At 33.1% G+C, this 16,720-nt stretch overlaps 3 protein-coding genes across 4 annotated transcripts; 2 read left to right on the top strand and 1 right to left on the bottom strand.

Moving 5' to 3' along the window:
• Positions 1 to 206: 206 nt before the first annotated feature.
• On the bottom strand, positions 207 to 2,791 carry LOC125074647 (caltractin-like). Of its 2 annotated transcripts, none has more exons than XM_047686026.1 (5): positions 2,687 to 2,791; positions 2,012 to 2,105; positions 1,304 to 1,477; positions 927 to 1,039; positions 207 to 292 (listed from the first exon to the last, which is right to left on the bottom strand). In XM_047686026.1, the coding sequence occupies exons 1-5, from the start codon at positions 2,789 to 2,791 to the stop codon at positions 233 to 235; spliced, it is 546 nt and encodes a 181-aa protein (XP_047541982.1). In that variant the 3' UTR covers positions 207 to 232. The 2 variants fall into 2 exon arrangements, with proteins under 2 accessions (XP_047541982.1, XP_047541981.1); XM_047686025.1 differs by lacking the exon at positions 2,687 to 2,791 and adding an exon at positions 2,292 to 2,426.
• A 179-nt stretch (positions 2,792 to 2,970) lies between these two features.
• On the top strand, positions 2,971 to 3,618 carry LOC125074658 (probable small nuclear ribonucleoprotein Sm D1). Its single transcript, XM_047686037.1, has one exon. It carries the CDS (start codon positions 3,084 to 3,086, stop codon positions 3,459 to 3,461), a length of 378 nt encoding a protein of 125 aa, XP_047541993.1. The 5' UTR covers positions 2,971 to 3,083; the 3' UTR covers positions 3,462 to 3,618.
• A 527-nt stretch (positions 3,619 to 4,145) lies between these two features.
• Positions 4,146 to 10,658, top strand: LOC125074645. Its single transcript, XM_047686022.1, has 4 exons — positions 4,146 to 4,178; positions 5,897 to 5,994; positions 8,688 to 8,846; positions 10,040 to 10,658. The coding sequence occupies exons 2-4, from the start codon at positions 5,950 to 5,952 to the stop codon at positions 10,526 to 10,528; spliced, it is 693 nt and encodes a 230-aa protein (XP_047541978.1). The 5' UTR covers positions 4,146 to 4,178; positions 5,897 to 5,949; the 3' UTR covers positions 10,529 to 10,658.
• The last annotated feature ends 6,062 nt before the right edge of the window (positions 10,659 to 16,720 follow it).

Here is a 16,720-nt window from a genome sequence, read left to right as displayed (position 1 = left end):
CAAATATATAAGTATATTCTTCAAAATGCGCTCACAGAAGTACTCACTTCTGTGAGCGCATGTCTGGCGTCGGCTTTAGATTAGTGCACATCGCTAAGGTAAGGTTAGTTCAGTTTCGTTTGGTGAGTTTTTTATTTACACACCAACAACTGAACTAAATGTATATTCATATTCGTTTTCATCGACATTTGATTTAAACACAAAAATCTGTTAAAAAATCATCGTATATTATTCAAGGAGTTACAATATTAACGGAGTTTCTTATCATTTTCATAAATTCTTGAACTGAGATCTGAAAAAAATAAAAATATTATTTTACTGGACATATATTAAAACCTTATAACTTTAACGTTGCTTTTGCATAAAAAGGAGTTCGTTTAGATCACAGGATTGGTGCAATAGTCTGGTTGTTTCTGTGGATTCCAAAAAAATAAACAGATATATTAAAACTGTGTACATAACATATTTATAATAGTTTACTTTCTCTTTTCTTTGTTCAATATGGCAGCACTTTTTGCTGCCATAACATAAATTAGATAAAAATGTTGTCAGTCCCATGCGATACTGTAAGTTGAATTTTTAAAAAATCACATGATAATTTTATTTTTTAACGAATACAATCCATGGAATTGGTTAAAATTATAATTAAACAAAAACATATGAACCATAATGAAATCCATAGATTATTCATGACATGAACTCATTCGTTGGATAAATTCTATTAAAAAGTCGTTTATTTTCACTGCTGTGATTGGATCAAGCTATAAATTCTTCGAGGTGGAGGCCAAGGTAATATGTAGTAAGTATATCTTTGCCCGTTAGCTCGTGATGCGATAGCAAGGCAGTTAACAGACTTATAAATATTATAATAAATTAATAATATAAAATATTGTAGTCATCATTAAGTATAAAATTTACAAACTCACGTATCCGTCAAAATCCTTATCGGCGTCATCTATCATTTCTTCTATTTCTTCATCAGTCAAATTTTCTCCCAATATTTGTGTTACGTATTTTAAGTTCTCAAAACTTATAAACCCTATCGAAAATCATTATTTATTTATTACCTCTTATTAAAAACAAGAGGATTAAATTAAATAGTTAAAGTAACGATTATTTTAAGGTTCCCATCAAGACTAAACGCAATACAATTTGATTTTTAGTTAAGAAATACAAAATAAATAAATGAATGGTATATAAATATATATTTATACATTGTCTTTGAATATAGGAGGTCTCCGAAATTCCATAGCAAGAAATTATAAGCATTGGAAAGTGGGATTTAAAAAAAAACAAATGTTACCAGTATCATCAACATCGAAGAGACGAAAACTTTTCATCACGTCGCCGTCGCTGTCGACCGACATGACCTTCCGCATGATGGCGGTTTCGAAATTTTCAAAACTTAACTTCCCGGTTTGTCCTTTGTCAACACCACTGATCATATTCTGAAGTTCCTCTTTTGTTGGTTCATAGCCTAAGAAAAAGAAAAATCATCAACCCTCAGATATAGGAGATAAACAATTATGGTTTTTCCTGCAATGATTATTGATTTCAAACATTATTTGGAACTCGCAGGACTGACTTTGGTTAGTGCGGGGCCGGCTTATTGTTTAATTGTGATATTGTTGGTTCTCTTATTTTTATTACCGTCTTTAACAATGGGCACATGGGGCAAGTGCTCAAGGCCCCCATCCTGAGAGGGCCCCGAAGAACCAACAATTTCCTTCACACGTTTGTGCTAACGTTGACTGCTATATTTTCGAAAGTAATTTGTGAGAAATAACTAACATATTTAACTAACATTTTATTTAAAGTAGAAAGACGTGCTCCTCATGAAAGAAATAGATATACTAAAAGTAGCCATAAGATTGTACAACTAAGTAGATATTTACGAATTTACGAAAATAACCGCACCGTTTGATGATTATTATTTTGGTGAACATTGCTGGCCAGCTAATTTGTCTCCATAGGTGATATTAGGCAAAAAAAAAAATGTAGCTATTATTACCTAAAGCTTTTATTGCTACTCGAAAATCTTCTGCTTTTATTTTACCTTCACCGTTAAAATCTAGTAAATCGAAAGCTTCGTGAAGATCTTCTTTCTAAAAAAAAACATATTTTATAGTACGATAATTAGATTGATTTAAATATTTTTTTATATTAAGTAGTTATATTTATTTAACTTAAAAACATCTTTTGCTTAAACCGTAAATTAATACTTGTATTCATTATCTATGGCTAAAAAATTATGTTAAGCGAAATTCAGGTGAATTTTCAGGTGAACACACCTGCGCCTCAGTTAAAATAAAGCGAGCTTCGACTGTTTTGTGTTTAATTTTTTGTTGTATATCTTCTATATCTTTTTCGGATATTTCAGCTGTAATTGATAACTCTAAAAGTGCGTCTTCCATTTTTAGCTTTACTTGTTTTGTTTATTACCTTAACAACGGTATTGATCAAAAGGCCGTTGTTATTAAGAATTTTTATTCTTTAGAAAGCCATCGCGATTATTATTTTTAATTTGTTAATTAAATAGGTAGATGTTATAAATATATTTTGTAAAATAAAATTAATACAAAAATGGCCAAGCAGTTTGTTATTGTTTTTTTTTTGTTTCTACTACTGAATTAAAATTACTAAAAAAATGATTGACGCATATAAATATTAGAATAAGTAGTAAAACCTGTTCTTTCGTAAAGATTAGTCGAGCACAAACAGTTTTTTCTTGTCCTTTTTCTTCCACATCAACGTCTACTTCTCTTTCATCAAGCATAAGATCTAAATTCATGATTATTTTTAGGAAAATTCGATACTTTTCTTTTCAATTACTTTGTTTTAATCACTTTGTTTCATTCGACATTTGTTTTGATTTAAATAAATTTATTTTCAGCCAGGTTTTAAAATTTTTTATCTATGGTTATTGGTTAAGCTCTGTTACGTGATTAATCATAATCAAGTTGGCAACACTCATAAACCGCCATATTTTGTTTGGAGTTTTGGTAGACGTTTTGAGGTTAAGATCTGTAAAGCGACGCTAGTTTTGTTTTCATTAAAAATATAAAAACAACCAAAGAACAAACATGAAATTAGTAAGATTTTTGATGAAATTGAGTCATGAGACGGTCACGATCGAACTAAAGAACGGTAGTGTTGTTCATGGTACCATCACCGGTGTCGATGTAGCGATGAACACACATCTTAAAGCAGTCAAAGTAACATTAAAAAACAAAGAGGAGTTGCAGTTAGAAACTTTGAGCATACGCGGAAACAATATTAGATATTACCTCCTTCCGGACAGTTTACCTTTGGAGACGTTACTTATTGACGATGCACCCAAGGGTAAGGGTAAACGAGAAGGGTTCCCGCGGGGCAGTACGAGAGGCGGTAGAGGAAGAGGCCGAGGAGGTCGTGGAGGACCAAGAGGAGGTCGTGGAGGCCGCGGTCGTGGACGTCGATAATTTCCAGTGTTCTCTAGTTCATAAGTTTCATATGTGATTACAGTATATTAATTCGTAAAAGTGTTTTATTTTTAATACAGTGGGCTGTATAAATCAAGTCAAATCATAAGGTAACTTGTAAACTTAACACTTATTCAATAAAGTACATTTAAAATCAGATAGTTCAAATTTATGCCAAGCTTTTTCCATTGTGAATATAAGATTTTATAAGACCATTTTAAAATACAAACTAATAGCTTAGAGTTTACTTAACAAGAAAATTCTTCCCAATGTCTTAACGAAGAAACGACTATGTAATTTATTTCGTGATAGATTTATAAAAACCTTTTTGATAGGAAAGAGAATGACTTTGTTTGGTAAAGGACTTGGCAAAAAAAAAACTTAAAAAATTAACCATAGCTTAAGGTGAAAATTTGTGTCTAAATTTTTATAAAGTGTACAATAATTTAGAACATTTTTGTAAAACATATATTTATAAATAAATATAACACAAATAAGACCTTATTAATAAAGAAATACCTTTCAACCACTAACCTGTGCCTTTAAAACAAAAATATTCTATAACAAAAAAAAAAAACAGTTGACATAATTTGACAGCTTAGTAAAAATGGTGTAGTGAAATTAGTAGATAAATTTATTAGTAAAATAAAAAAAAATATATAACACTAATTTAGAGCAATTGATGGTAATTTTAAATCAAAAGTTAATAAACATATGGTAAGTGATATTTCAAAAGCTAATTAATTGTCTGAGGAAGTTTTTTTTAACACAATTTTTTGGGCCAATGAGTAAATAATTTTTTTTTATTTAGCAGCCCGTAAATGTCCCACTGCTGGGATAAAGGCCTCCTCTCCCTTTGAGGAGAAGGTTTGGAGCATATTCCAAATAAATAAATATCATACTTGAATCAATTTAATTTATATAATAATTAAAAATGCAATTTTTTCTGTTGCAATATCCTCTCATGTATGGATTATTTTTACTTGTAATGGGATTCTTTTAACAACGCAAACCATTGAAGCCAAACAAACATTTAAAAATAAAATATAATTATTATAGTTGTGGTGTCTACAACATAATGCAGCAATAATTGGTATTATAAACAAAATATATGGTTTCTGCTTATAATTGTTGTGACACAATCACTAAACATAATCTCTAATGTAATACCGAAAGTGGGTATGCTGCATGACAACATATTAGTATTTAGAAATGAACTGGGAGCTTGTAACCACCAGCCAAGTTATATACGGACAGTAGCTTGCCTGGTTTTAAAAATAGAATAGAATGGAGAGGTGACACTGGCTAGAATATGTGAATGTTAGTTCATAATTGTGGATTCAAACCTCGGTAATCACTTAGTTTTGATGCACTAGATAGTTTTTATACTTTATCTCCCTAACTACTGGGTAGTTAGGGAATATATTGTGAGGAATGCTGGATGTGTTGAAAATAATCGACATATTTATCTGTGGACCTGCAGAGTTCTTTGCAAGCAATGGGACATTTAAAGATAACAGATACAATGACATTTAATCTGTGCCGTTTTTGGCACATATAAAAGCCAAAAAAAATAAAAAATGCATTGTTAATGATACAGTAAATTTAAATTTTAATACACATACATTTTGGATATTACAATGTTTTAGGAACAATGTCTTATTACTTAAAAAAAGGAGTAATTGTCTATCTTAGTTTTTATTATTATATTACCAGAAACAGCTTCTTGCTTTGATCATGTACAAAAATTAATACTCTATATATGTATGTATTTATTACTATAAGGGCATTAACATATAACCCACTCGCTAACAGCCTTCTGGAGTCTGTTATACTGTTAAAAATATAGTTACTTTCATAAAATAGGATAATATCATAGAAAATTACTTTGTTTTTATATTTTTAAAATAAGCATTTCTAATAATTAAGATTCTATCAGAAATTATTGGTACCTACTATAAAGTATTGACTAAGAAAAGCCGAGCCGAGATGGCTCAGTGGCTGGAACGCGTGCATCTTAACCAATGATTTCGGGTTCAAACCCAGGCAGGCACCACTGAATTTTCATGTGCTTAATTTGTGTTTATAATTCATCTCGTGCTCGGCGGTGATGGAAAACATCGTGAGAAAACCTGCATGTGTCTAATTTCAACGAAATTCTGCCAACCACCAACCTGCATTGGAGCAGCCTGGTGGAATATGCTCCAAACCTTCTCATCAAAGGGAGAGGACTGAGGAGGCCTTGGGCTGCTAATGTAATAGAAAAAGTAGTAGATCATAATTAAAAAACAAAAATGGGTTGAGTACCGAGAGCTCAAATTAAACACCATTATAATGGTGCTGTCCCGTGTCCGACCAGCACTTGGTCGTCTATAAGGCCCGCTCAATTGAACTTAAAGATTGATTCAAATTAAATATTTATTTATTTTATTTAGAAAACCATTTTGACATCGATTTGAAAACGCAACCTGTGGATAGTTTGGACGTTATGGATGATGGTCCTCGACCGATGAAAAATTTGAAACCAACACAAGTAAACCTTTGACTATTATATAAAATAGTTACTTTACATTATATATTTAATGTGTGCGTGTAATGTAAGTTGGAATTGTCTATAGTCTATTCCAAGTTCCAACCACAGGTGTGATATCAAATGAAAAGCTTTGACATTGAATTGACCCGATATCATTGGTCGTTGGAGTTATACTCTATGATATTCCATAAAGATTCGGTGAAGTTGCTATCAGAATTTGTAAGTAAAATTAAAACGGGTAAAAGTAATGAATTGGAATTTTATTGTATTATTATTTATTATTAAATATATTGTAACCGAGTCTTTTTTAGTAGGGCATAATATAAGCAAATCACGTAGCATATGTAAATGTAGGGTTTGTTTATTTTAGCTCCGTTTTCGATTGCAATATACATAGCATACTTCCATGGTAGGCAGCGAGAGGTGCCGGGACGACATGGACTCTTATTGCAAATTCTCGAAAATGCAATGTCACAGAAGGAGACAAAAAGAATGTCGCCGAAGAGGACTGGGGAGAAGACGTTGGCGTACCTCCTCCCCCCGCTGTAAGTGTCGCCGGGAGTAGGTCTCTGTACCCCGGGAACTTCTTTAGCTTGGAGGGCCACAAAAGCGGGCCAACCGTCGGGAGGTCACAGTAAAATGCTTAAGCGATCCTGTGATGCCAATCTGAAAAAACGGAGTGGGTGCCGCTGGCTTTTTAGTGGGTATTCCAGCGCTTACAGCGCCGGCGAGCCCCACGTACCCACGCGGGGGAAACGCTTAAGAGTGTTTTTCCAGCGAGAAAAAAAAAATACATATATAGCCTATTCCAATAGAAGTAGAAAATAAGTAAAAAAAAACAAACCTTAGATTTACGTATTTCACGCGATTTGCTAATAACTCGGCCATATTGTGCACTACTAAGAGTTTATGATTAATATGATATTATTTATTTATAATTCAATAATCAAAAAAAATATGTCAAAATACTGTTTATTGTACACCAATAAAGAAAGATGCACAAGAGGCGGCCTTATCGCTAAAACTGTGATCTCTTCCAGGCAACCTATATGAAAATAAGTAGGTAGGTAATACTATTACACTTAAGTACTTATTTTAAATTTTACCCCTAAAATTCCGATAACAGGTTCGTCGTCGTTCAAAATGCATTTTTTATGCAAATCCATAGTGAATATCACAGATTAATCAAGCTCTCGACCAATGATATCGCGTCAATTTGCTGTCAAATGTTTATTTAGCTTTTTTCCTGTTATGGTTGGAATAGAGTATAGGTATTTATATTCCAATCGAAGACAGTTCCTATAGCCTATAAATAGGTCTTATATTTATTTTAAACTATATACTGAGTGGCTGTATTGTTGAATCTAGGTTCTATCTAGGAGAGCGACTATCAGGTACACTAAATTAAACGAAAAATTAAAGTTAGTCAGAGGTGTGACCCTAGTTTGTTTGGAATATTACATATTGTCGACGTCTAAATATATTGTATTTAATTAGATTTTCTTGTATATATTCCCGTTTTAGTTTGAAAAACTCAAGGTATCACAATAGATAAAACACGCAGTACTTAGTAAAAGGTCGCCTGTTCAAATAGAGACAAGCGCCACTACCAAGTTATCCCGTACTTCATGTTGGTTCACGATTTACCCCGATGAAAGTGAGAGTAAGTAAGAGATGAAATTCTGCAAAATGCAATGCAATTACCAATTTGGAACGTACAAGCGTGGTGGAATTAGTTCAAAAATTGTTTACTAACCGACAAGGACATTAGTCTCGACTGTTTTGAAGTTTCCAGAAGCAAATCCGACCTTAAGGATAATGGCTTTTTAGGCACAATTTATATTCTTAGTTCTCAAGATTTGGTTGGAAGTGAGTGAGCCAGAGTGATCACTTAAGTCTGAGTTATATAACTTCGTCGTTCTCAAGTTGTTGTTTTGAAGGCAGTCAGCCAGTGTAAGCACTTAAGTCGTGATTTCTGAGTTATCAAGGGTAAGCACATTGGCAATGTAAGGAATGCTTGATATTTTATGCAGTCCCAAAGTATAGGTGGTGATGCTCACTCGTGTACATTGCGTTCTTATACTATATAAGTATTTTGAAAAAATTGAGTATTTTCGGTGGTGAAAAATAAATTAAGAAAAATGATAAAAAATAATATATATATATAAAGAATTATAGTTAAATATTTTGATATTGAGTCATAAACGCACATTATTAATTTATTATATTAAAATTCATAAATTTTAGTCTGTATATCACGTGACCTAAACACGAGCCGCCATGGTGTGACGTCAGATAGGCAAAAACTGTTATGTCAATATCATCTGGCACTTTGATAAACAACTTTTCTGGAGTTTTAATGCTAGTATATGTTCATTACACTCCAACGATAGCGATTGTAATTCATTATGTTCCCAAAAAGCACCAAATATTTTGCTGTTAACGTTAAATGAGTACCGGTCGTACAGACATGTCTGTTGTTTTTAACAATCTGACGTCATCAAAATGACTGACAGCGTTCTTGCTTTTATAATTTAATTTAATTTGATGGCAAGAAAGCGTGTTTATTTTGCTGAAATATATTTTTTGTGGCTCTTTATTAGGAAAATCAACATTTTGAAGTACTTTTTCATAGGGAATACCCTATTTGGCATTAACATGACATAATAATACTAATCAATAATCTTTCGTAGAAGAATCTCAACAGTGCGGAACAATTTCGACTCGCTCACCAATCGGGATACGATAATGGTAGTAAAATGAGCGTGGACAGGATGAAAAGGGTACATCAGCACAACCTTGCTTATCCCAAGTTGAGAGATGAGCTGGACAGACGTCGATCGGTGAAACAGGTAATAAAATACGAAGCTGTAAGTAAAGTAAATTGCTGGTGGTGGGGCCTCCTCTCCTTTTTGAGGATGAGCTTTGAATTTGAAGCTTACAGCACCACGCTGTTTCGGTAAGTTTTGGTAAAAATATGTGGCATATCATAAGTCACATGTATTGCTCAGGATGTATTTTTACCGCCGTTTCAGTGGTTCTCGGTAAAACTCAGTAGATATTATTTTCCTATATTTGAGATACAAAGTTATGTCAGATAATTAAGGTTAAAGTTATATAATACCAGCTGAATCTTCCACGCGAAATTTATAAAACTTTATCTAAGGCACACAAACCGTCACCCCCCCTAAATTACCCCATTGAGAAGTGAACTAAAAATTTTATTTGCTGGGAATGAAAATATCTCCATATTTTGATGATTTTTGAAGAAGTTACTTTCGCGTTTACATCATTTTATAAATTATTGAAAACAGTAAGAAAACAAAGTCACTTCCCGCCGTCTGTATGCTTAGATCTTTTCAAGTACACAACGGTTTTTATTGCGGTTTTCATCTATAAAGTGTGATTTAAGAGGAAGGTTAATGTTTAATACGTGCATCCGAAAAATAAAAGAATTTTTGTTTTTATGTTTGATCTTCAATATAAAAGTTGTAGGTATTTAGTACCCGTGTAAGGACGGAAATAAATTAGATATTGGATGTTTGTTTAACCATGGGATGGATGCGATGGGTTATATTGGAAGCAATTTAAGAAACGACCGATTATTTTAAATTTTGACGTCATTTGGTAACCAATAGTAAGAAATTTATAAAAATGACTAAGTTCCTTTAAGATTGAATTATGTATATATGTATGAAAATAAACATATTAGATGTTCTGGTTGACATTACTTGTCTAACAACGCCACTTCTGCGTCATGTGTATGGGAAAAAGTGCCCACTTATCACGTGGTGACCCATCCTCCAAGACGTTATTGACCGAATTTCATTGGAAGATGTCCAGTTTTTTACGATTCATGAACAAGTTCATATAAATTTTCGTATCTATATTATAAGGATTAACTAGATAAAATATAGTAATTGTCTATGGGATCATTTCAATGTCTTTGATTCTGATTTATATATTTTACAGCAATCCAGAAGGCTATGTATGAGTCCATTAAATGAAAAAGACGAAAGACTAATATTTATTTTGTTTGTTTCAGATAACAATGAACGGGAAGAAAATATCATCCTTCGATCCCAAATGCAAAGCTTGTATCAAATTAAAACAATTAAAAAAACTCCGTAAATTGAATATACAACCTCGATGCAATGCGAAATCCTCAAGAAGAAAGCACCAACGAGACTCAAAATCTCGTGTAAAAAAAAGGGAAAAATTCGAAAAAATTCGAACGAAAACGCATGGGCAAAAGATATCGACCAATAGAATAAAAAATATCCATCATTGTGTTGATGTCATAGATAAAAATACTGGAATGGATTGTGATATTGACCCGATAAATAAATTACTATCAAATGAAAGGTTGATTGAGGTGCAGGAAAATAAAAATGCCGCGAGAAGTCGGTCTAGAGAGAATAGCTCAACGAATTCAGTGAATACCTTAAATAATCCAAACACGAGTAATTTTTCTATGAGCAGTTACAATACTTACGCATCTATGGATCATGAGCCAATGGTGTCTACGGATTGATTTTGCCACAGATAACATCAACAGTTTTCGTTTATTTTGTGTCAAATACTAACTGTCAAAGTTTTTTTCATTAAAACCTTATTTTAAATTGATTTTGTTTGGTCAGAAATTAGAACTGTCCGAATTTATTATTTATTTTTAAAACATCTATGCCATAATAAAGATTTTATTTATCGTCGATGTTTCAATTGAATTGTTATATTTAGTGGCTTATAGTTAAATTATGAACGATACGTGTTGGGTAAGGTCGGTCCCTTAAACTCCCTAACCTGGTGCATTCGACTTAGACCAGTCATATACATTTGGAAATATAAATGAATAGAAAAGGCTGATTTTTGGTTACGTCGACCTTGAATTACCATGTGCGTTCGGCGCCATCTTGAAAAAAAGGGTTGAATTTCGTTTTTGCGCGATAACTCGGCTGTGCGTCGTGATACGAGAATTTTGATAAGATACTTTTTTGTTCCTTCATTTACGCTCTACACTTTAGATCCTATACATTTTTAATCTTCTGTTGATGGTTAATAAGATATCGAGCAAGAAACTGACCGGACTAATTGTAATGTATCAATCTAAGATTTCATTTTGATTGTTACGTAGTACTGCCTCAACGGCTGACGTATATTTTTTTCGCCTGCACAAAAGACGGCATATTATTCAATAAAAGATTATACAGATGTTGACTTCCAGGCAGGATAAATTACTTACATATATAATTGTATTTAACTAACATGATGTTGAAAAAGAGTAGCTACTGAGTTTCTTGCTGGTTCTACCTATGGTAGCTTCACTTAATATACTTAGTTTGTTAAATGACGATTCAAAAGTGCTTGAAAAGTATATTTTGATTTAATTTTTTGAATTGAGTCAAGTCATGTTTAGGTTGCCGAGAGCCGAGATGGCCCAGTGGTTAGAACGCGTGCATCTTAACCGATGATTTCGGGTTCAAACCCAGGCAGGCACCACTGAAATTACATGTGCTTAATTTGTGTTTATAATTCATCTCGTGCTCGGCGGTGAAGGAAAACATCGTGAGGAAACCTACATGTGTCTAATTTCAACGAAATTCAGCCACATGTGTATTCCGCCAACCCGCATTGGAGCAGCGTGGTGGAATATGCTCCGAACCTTCTCCTCAAAGGGAGAGGAGGCCTTTATCCCAGCAGTGGGACATTTACGGGCTGCTTATGTTTAGGTTGAGCAATGTACCGTCGGTTCTCAACTTACTGATGCTAAAAAATGTACCCCCTAAAGATAACCGGGTAAGCTATCTTGATATGGTTTTCTGTCCGCGTCGATGGAGTGTAGAGGTAAGAAAAAGTATCTCATACGAGTCTCGCTCGAAAAATTGTATATGATGTCTAAAATATTTCGTGTCATTTATGTCAATTAGTTTTATTTCTCATAAAATTGTATAGATGGAATTACTAGTCTTTTAAATCGCGCTGATGTTTGATTGTATGCGATTCAATAATGTGAGTTATTCAAGAATATGGAAGTTTAATTCATCTAGTGAGTAGTGTGATTAGTATAATAGTGCAGTGTTGACATATGATGACTGGTCTACTAGATGAATAGGCATAAAATAATAGGTATTTATTATAATTATTTTATAATGTATAGTAAGTAGTAACCGAAGAGAAGAATTTGAGAGTAAATCATTGCTAAGGACACGAAATAAAAATATATATATAAAAAAAAAAAAAACTTGTTGGCGTTGTGCACCTATGAGAAGTTCCTTCGTCTGGAGTCGACCCTGGAGAATGAGGTCATGAAAATGAGTTGTCATCGGAACTGAATTGTAAACTTTCAAGTTCAATTACAATCGAAACTGAATCGACTTCTATAGGAAATGTAATTAATAAATATATTTTATCTTTATAATCTGTGAAACCCGCCATATTTTTTTTCTAATTAATAATATTTTTAAAAGCCCGCCAAAACTTCATTCCCTTATTTTACAGATAATAAAACCTTAATTTGTGCCATAAGTCGATTTATTAAATAAAACGTTCGCTTCCAATAGTCGAAATTTTTACCTGATATGTTGAACTCTGGAGCCTTTAAGAGTAGAGTGAACAGGTTTATTTTGGATGAACGCGTACCACCTTCGTCTTCATCTACGCTTTCCATCGGGTGAGATGGAAGACAAACGCCTATTCCATTACAAATATAAAAAAATATATTATTAGCATTAGCAGCCCGTAAATGTCCCACTGCTGGGATAAAGGCCTCCTCTCCCTTTGAGGAGAAGGTTTGGAGCATATTCCACCACGCTGCTCCAATGCGGGTTGGCGGAATTCACATGTGGCAGAATTTCGTTGAAATTAGACACATGCAGGTTTCCTTACGATGTTTTCCTTCACCGCCGAGCACGAGATGAATTATAAACACAAATTAAGCACATGAAATTTCAGTGGTGCCTGCCTGGGTTTGAACCCGAAATCATCGGTTAAGATGTACGCGTTCTAACCACTGGGCCATCTCGGCTCTTAATAAAAATATATATATATATATTGGTTCGAAATAAAAAGGAATTAATAGTTGATTAATATTCGAAATAATAATATTAGAAATTATTCTTATTCAACTTGCAGTATTGACCTAAGCAAACTAACAAATATTGTTAGTAAAATAAAAAAAACACAATAATTGCAAAATTTTGCAGTCGAAGGAAATGTCGCCCCAAAAATTTGAGCTCACTAGGTCGTCGCGTAATTTAGCACTACGGCGAAGCCGACCTTGATTTAATTAATTAATGTAAGAATGTGTTCAATGTAGAGGTTTTCTGACAGAAAAAAAACTCGAACACCACATGAAAGAGTGTGAAGTGACAAAATGTGATTTGTGACATTGACTTCAATAATTACAAAATTTAAAAGATAGACGTATCAAAATGACGTATAACTGTGTGTCGGTTGACAAAATAAGATACAAAGTGATTCTTACAGAATTGCACTGCTGCCTTTAATTATACAACTGCATATTCTCCTTCTATTAACCAACCATAAGACTTCGTGGTAGGGCTTTGTGCAAGCCCGTCTGGGTAGGTACCACCAGATATTCTACCGCTAAACAAAAGAACTCAGTATTGTTGCATTTCGGTTTGAAGGGTGAGTGACCCAGTGTAACTACATAACATCTTAGTTCTCAAGGTTGGTGGCGAATTGGCGATTTAAGCAATGGTTAATATTTCTTACGTGGTTATGGTGGTAACCACTTACCATCAGGTGGTCCATATGCTCGTCCACCAACCTATACCATAAAAAAGATAAAAGGAGAAAAGCCAAATAAACAACATTTGATAGGAAATTGCGATATCATTGCTCGAGAGCCTTGTTTAGTCTATGGTATTCACTATGGATTTACGAAAAAATTGCGTTTTGAACGTCGACAAAACTGTTATCGGAATTTTGGAAGTAAAATTTAAATAAGTAAATAGTAAAAGTGGAAATAAGTAGTTAAGTGTTATAGTGTTGTTTTATAAATAAATATATATTAATCCTAAAATTATAATGCACAACATAACTGGAATCGCTTGAAATACGTAAGTCTAAAGATTGATAATAATCTTAATTCCTACTTCCATTCGAATAGGCTATATAAATGTATTTTATCATTGTATATAGTCGAGGAGGAAAGGTAAACTAATAATATCTCATTTCCGACTCCGCAAAGTCAATGCATCCTTCCTGGACTCGGTATGTGTTATGTGTCATGTGTCAACGACTCCGCAAAATCAATACATCCTTCCGAAACTCGGTATATGTTTGATTCCACAGTTATTTTTAACTTGGCCTATTAAAAAAATTAATATTAATGTCAAAGAAATCGTTGATAAATAAATAATGATAAAAAGTACGGACTTAGTATTTGGTGATTTCTAGGCAGGATTTTTAAAAATTTGCTTCGTGGTAGAATTTACTTTCCGAACTAGAGGTAGCTTTACGTTTAATTCAACTGTAACATGAAGATTCCTACGTTTTGTCTCTTCATCTTTATTCTACGGTCGTCAGGTGCTAGGCATAAAGAGGTAGCTCATATCCTTTTTTGGGGTTATCAAATGTAGGTTCAGTGGTTTGACTGTAAGACCAACAGACAGAGTTACTTTCTCATTCATAATATGAGTATAGATTTCATTGATCGCTTATTAATCTCACCATTCCATTTATATTTAAAACACCATTTACTAATTTTAACAATAAACAACCAGTGGTGAACTAACAGGGCGGCGGTAGGGGCGGCTCGTCCCGGGCATCCATTCTTGGGGGGCATCCAAATGCATCCGCGTTCCCCTGACCAAATCCTAAACAAGACTTTAAAAATGTTCCTAGTGCCTGTATAATTTCATCAAGATCAAAACGCTACACTCCACAGCCATCTAGACTTTTTACACATAAACATAAATATATATATATATATAGATATATATATATAAGTAACATAATATACTAAATAATATAATTAGTAAACATAAACGCTTACTTATACACACAAATGTAAATTGAATAAAAAGCTTGTACATCATCTAAAAAGCCTAATTCATTTTTGCCGCCCCGGGCCTCTGACGGGCTTTAGTCCACCACTGTAAACATCCATAGGACTAAGACAGGATTGAGATGGCTTTATGTAAAAAAACTGTTTTGCAAAATTGTACCTTTGTTCAGATAATGAAACAAACGGTTTTGTTTGAATGCCTTTATTTATAGAAATTTAAATAAAATAAATGAAATTTACTATTAGTTTCGTATAAATATTTAAATTCAAATAATTTATGTTAGAGAACTTAAAAGTCCATCAGTGCAATAGTTCAAGTATGAAGGCTATGATTGGTTGTCATTATTTTTGCACGGGTTATTTATGAATTACTATCGAGTTATATATTGTTTATTTTACAAAAACCATAATTAAGATGTATGTACATTATTTGCAAAGACCTTATGATGTAGTGCCTAATTATATTATTATTAAAAGGATGAAAAAAAATAATTATATTTTTCTTTAATGTGTATAGTAGTGATTTATATGTATTTTTAAAAATCGGTTTCAATTTAATAAAATATTAAAATATCAAGCAAAGGTCAATTATATGTAAAATAAGACTTGTATCTATAAAAAAAAATATGTTTAAATGTTCGTATTTGGAAGTACTAATATGACGCAATAATCCGGTTACATCAATGACATTACGACCTATTTTTTTACGGTATTGAGAAATATTAAAATTCATCGTAAATAATAAAACCTCTTTTATAATCTGTGCGTTTATGGATACAGATTGGACAGTAATAAAAATATAAGGATATTATTTTTATTTATTACTTTTGGTAATTGGCAGAAAATTGAGGAGTTAACGAGAACTAAACACGTTTGATATTGAATTGACTTTATTAGTGGAAATCTTGTATAATAAATTGTATTCATAGATTCGCGAATAAATGACGTTTTGAATGCCTGCGGCGATTAAAACAAAATTTTAAAAAAAGATGCGTCGTAGGACACCCTTTTGGAACGGAATTGCTTTCGCAATAAATTAACAACTTTTGAGAATAATTAAATGACAAGAAATAAAAAATTGTTATTAAAAGTCCTCAGTGTATATAAAATAATAGCAACATATAAGATTAAACAACAAAGGTTACCTGGAAGGAACGTAACATGGTTTCCTTAAGTGACAATTACTGTTTAGTGATCTACATTCTACTGTAAGCCGCGTAAAATAACTTCGTTCCAAACATTACATATTGTTAGTTAGCCTCACATGGAGTACTGCTCTTACCTCTGGGCGGGTATCCCCAGTACCACCTCCTTCCATTTGACCGTATCCAACGTAGAGCAGCTTGAATTATCGACGATCAAGCCCTTTCTGATCTGCTCGATCATCGATGCTCGAAAGCCAAAGGGGCTTTGCGTAGAGATGTCGGATTTTCTACCGAATTTCCTACGGGGAATTTTCCGAGGAATTGTTCGGATTATCCCCGGCTGCTGATTTTCACCTTCGGACATCTCGTCAAAATTCTAAGTTTCACCCGCACCACCTATGACTAGATGTCCGAAAATCCACAACAACGCGATTTTTAAGACATTTTCTGCCTCGCACAGCCACTCTGTGGAACCAGTCTAATGTATATGTATAACTAAATATAAAAAGAATAAAAACGCGCATTCGTACGAACCCATAGACTTTAGCTG

Source organism: Vanessa atalanta, chromosome 28, assembly GCF_905147765.1.
Source record: "Vanessa atalanta chromosome 28, ilVanAtal1.2, whole genome shotgun sequence".
NCBI classification, from domain to species: Eukaryota; Metazoa; Arthropoda; class Insecta; order Lepidoptera; family Nymphalidae; genus Vanessa; species Vanessa atalanta.
This window is presented reverse-complemented; position numbering and strand designations above follow the sequence as displayed.

Bases quoted from the DNA above. Each gene is read 5' to 3' on its own strand.
- LOC125074647 (XM_047686025.1), bottom strand. From the start codon at position 2,414: ATGGAAGACGCACTTTTAGAGTTATCAATTACAGCTGAAATATCCGAA. The intron at 2,106-2,291 runs GTGTGTTCACCT...GTTTTTTTTTAG, and splicing joins TTATTTTAACTGAGGCGCAG to AAAGAAGATCTTCACGAAGC. The intron at 1,478-2,011 runs GTAATAATAGCT...TCTTTTTCTTAG, and splicing joins AGTAGCAATAAAAGCTTTAG to GCTATGAACCAACAAAAGAG.
- LOC125074658 (XM_047686037.1), top strand. From the start codon at position 3,084: ATGAAATTAGTAAGATTTTTGATGAAATTGAGTCATGAGACGGTCACG.
- LOC125074645 (XM_047686022.1), top strand. From the start codon at position 5,950: ATGGATGATGGTCCTCGACCGATGAAAAATTTGAAACCAACACAA. The intron at 5,995-8,687 runs GTAAACCTTTGA...AATCTTTCGTAG, and splicing joins AAAATTTGAAACCAACACAA to AAGAATCTCAACAGTGCGGA. The intron at 8,847-10,039 runs GTAATAAAATAC...TGTTTGTTTCAG, and splicing joins GACGTCGATCGGTGAAACAG to ATAACAATGAACGGGAAGAA.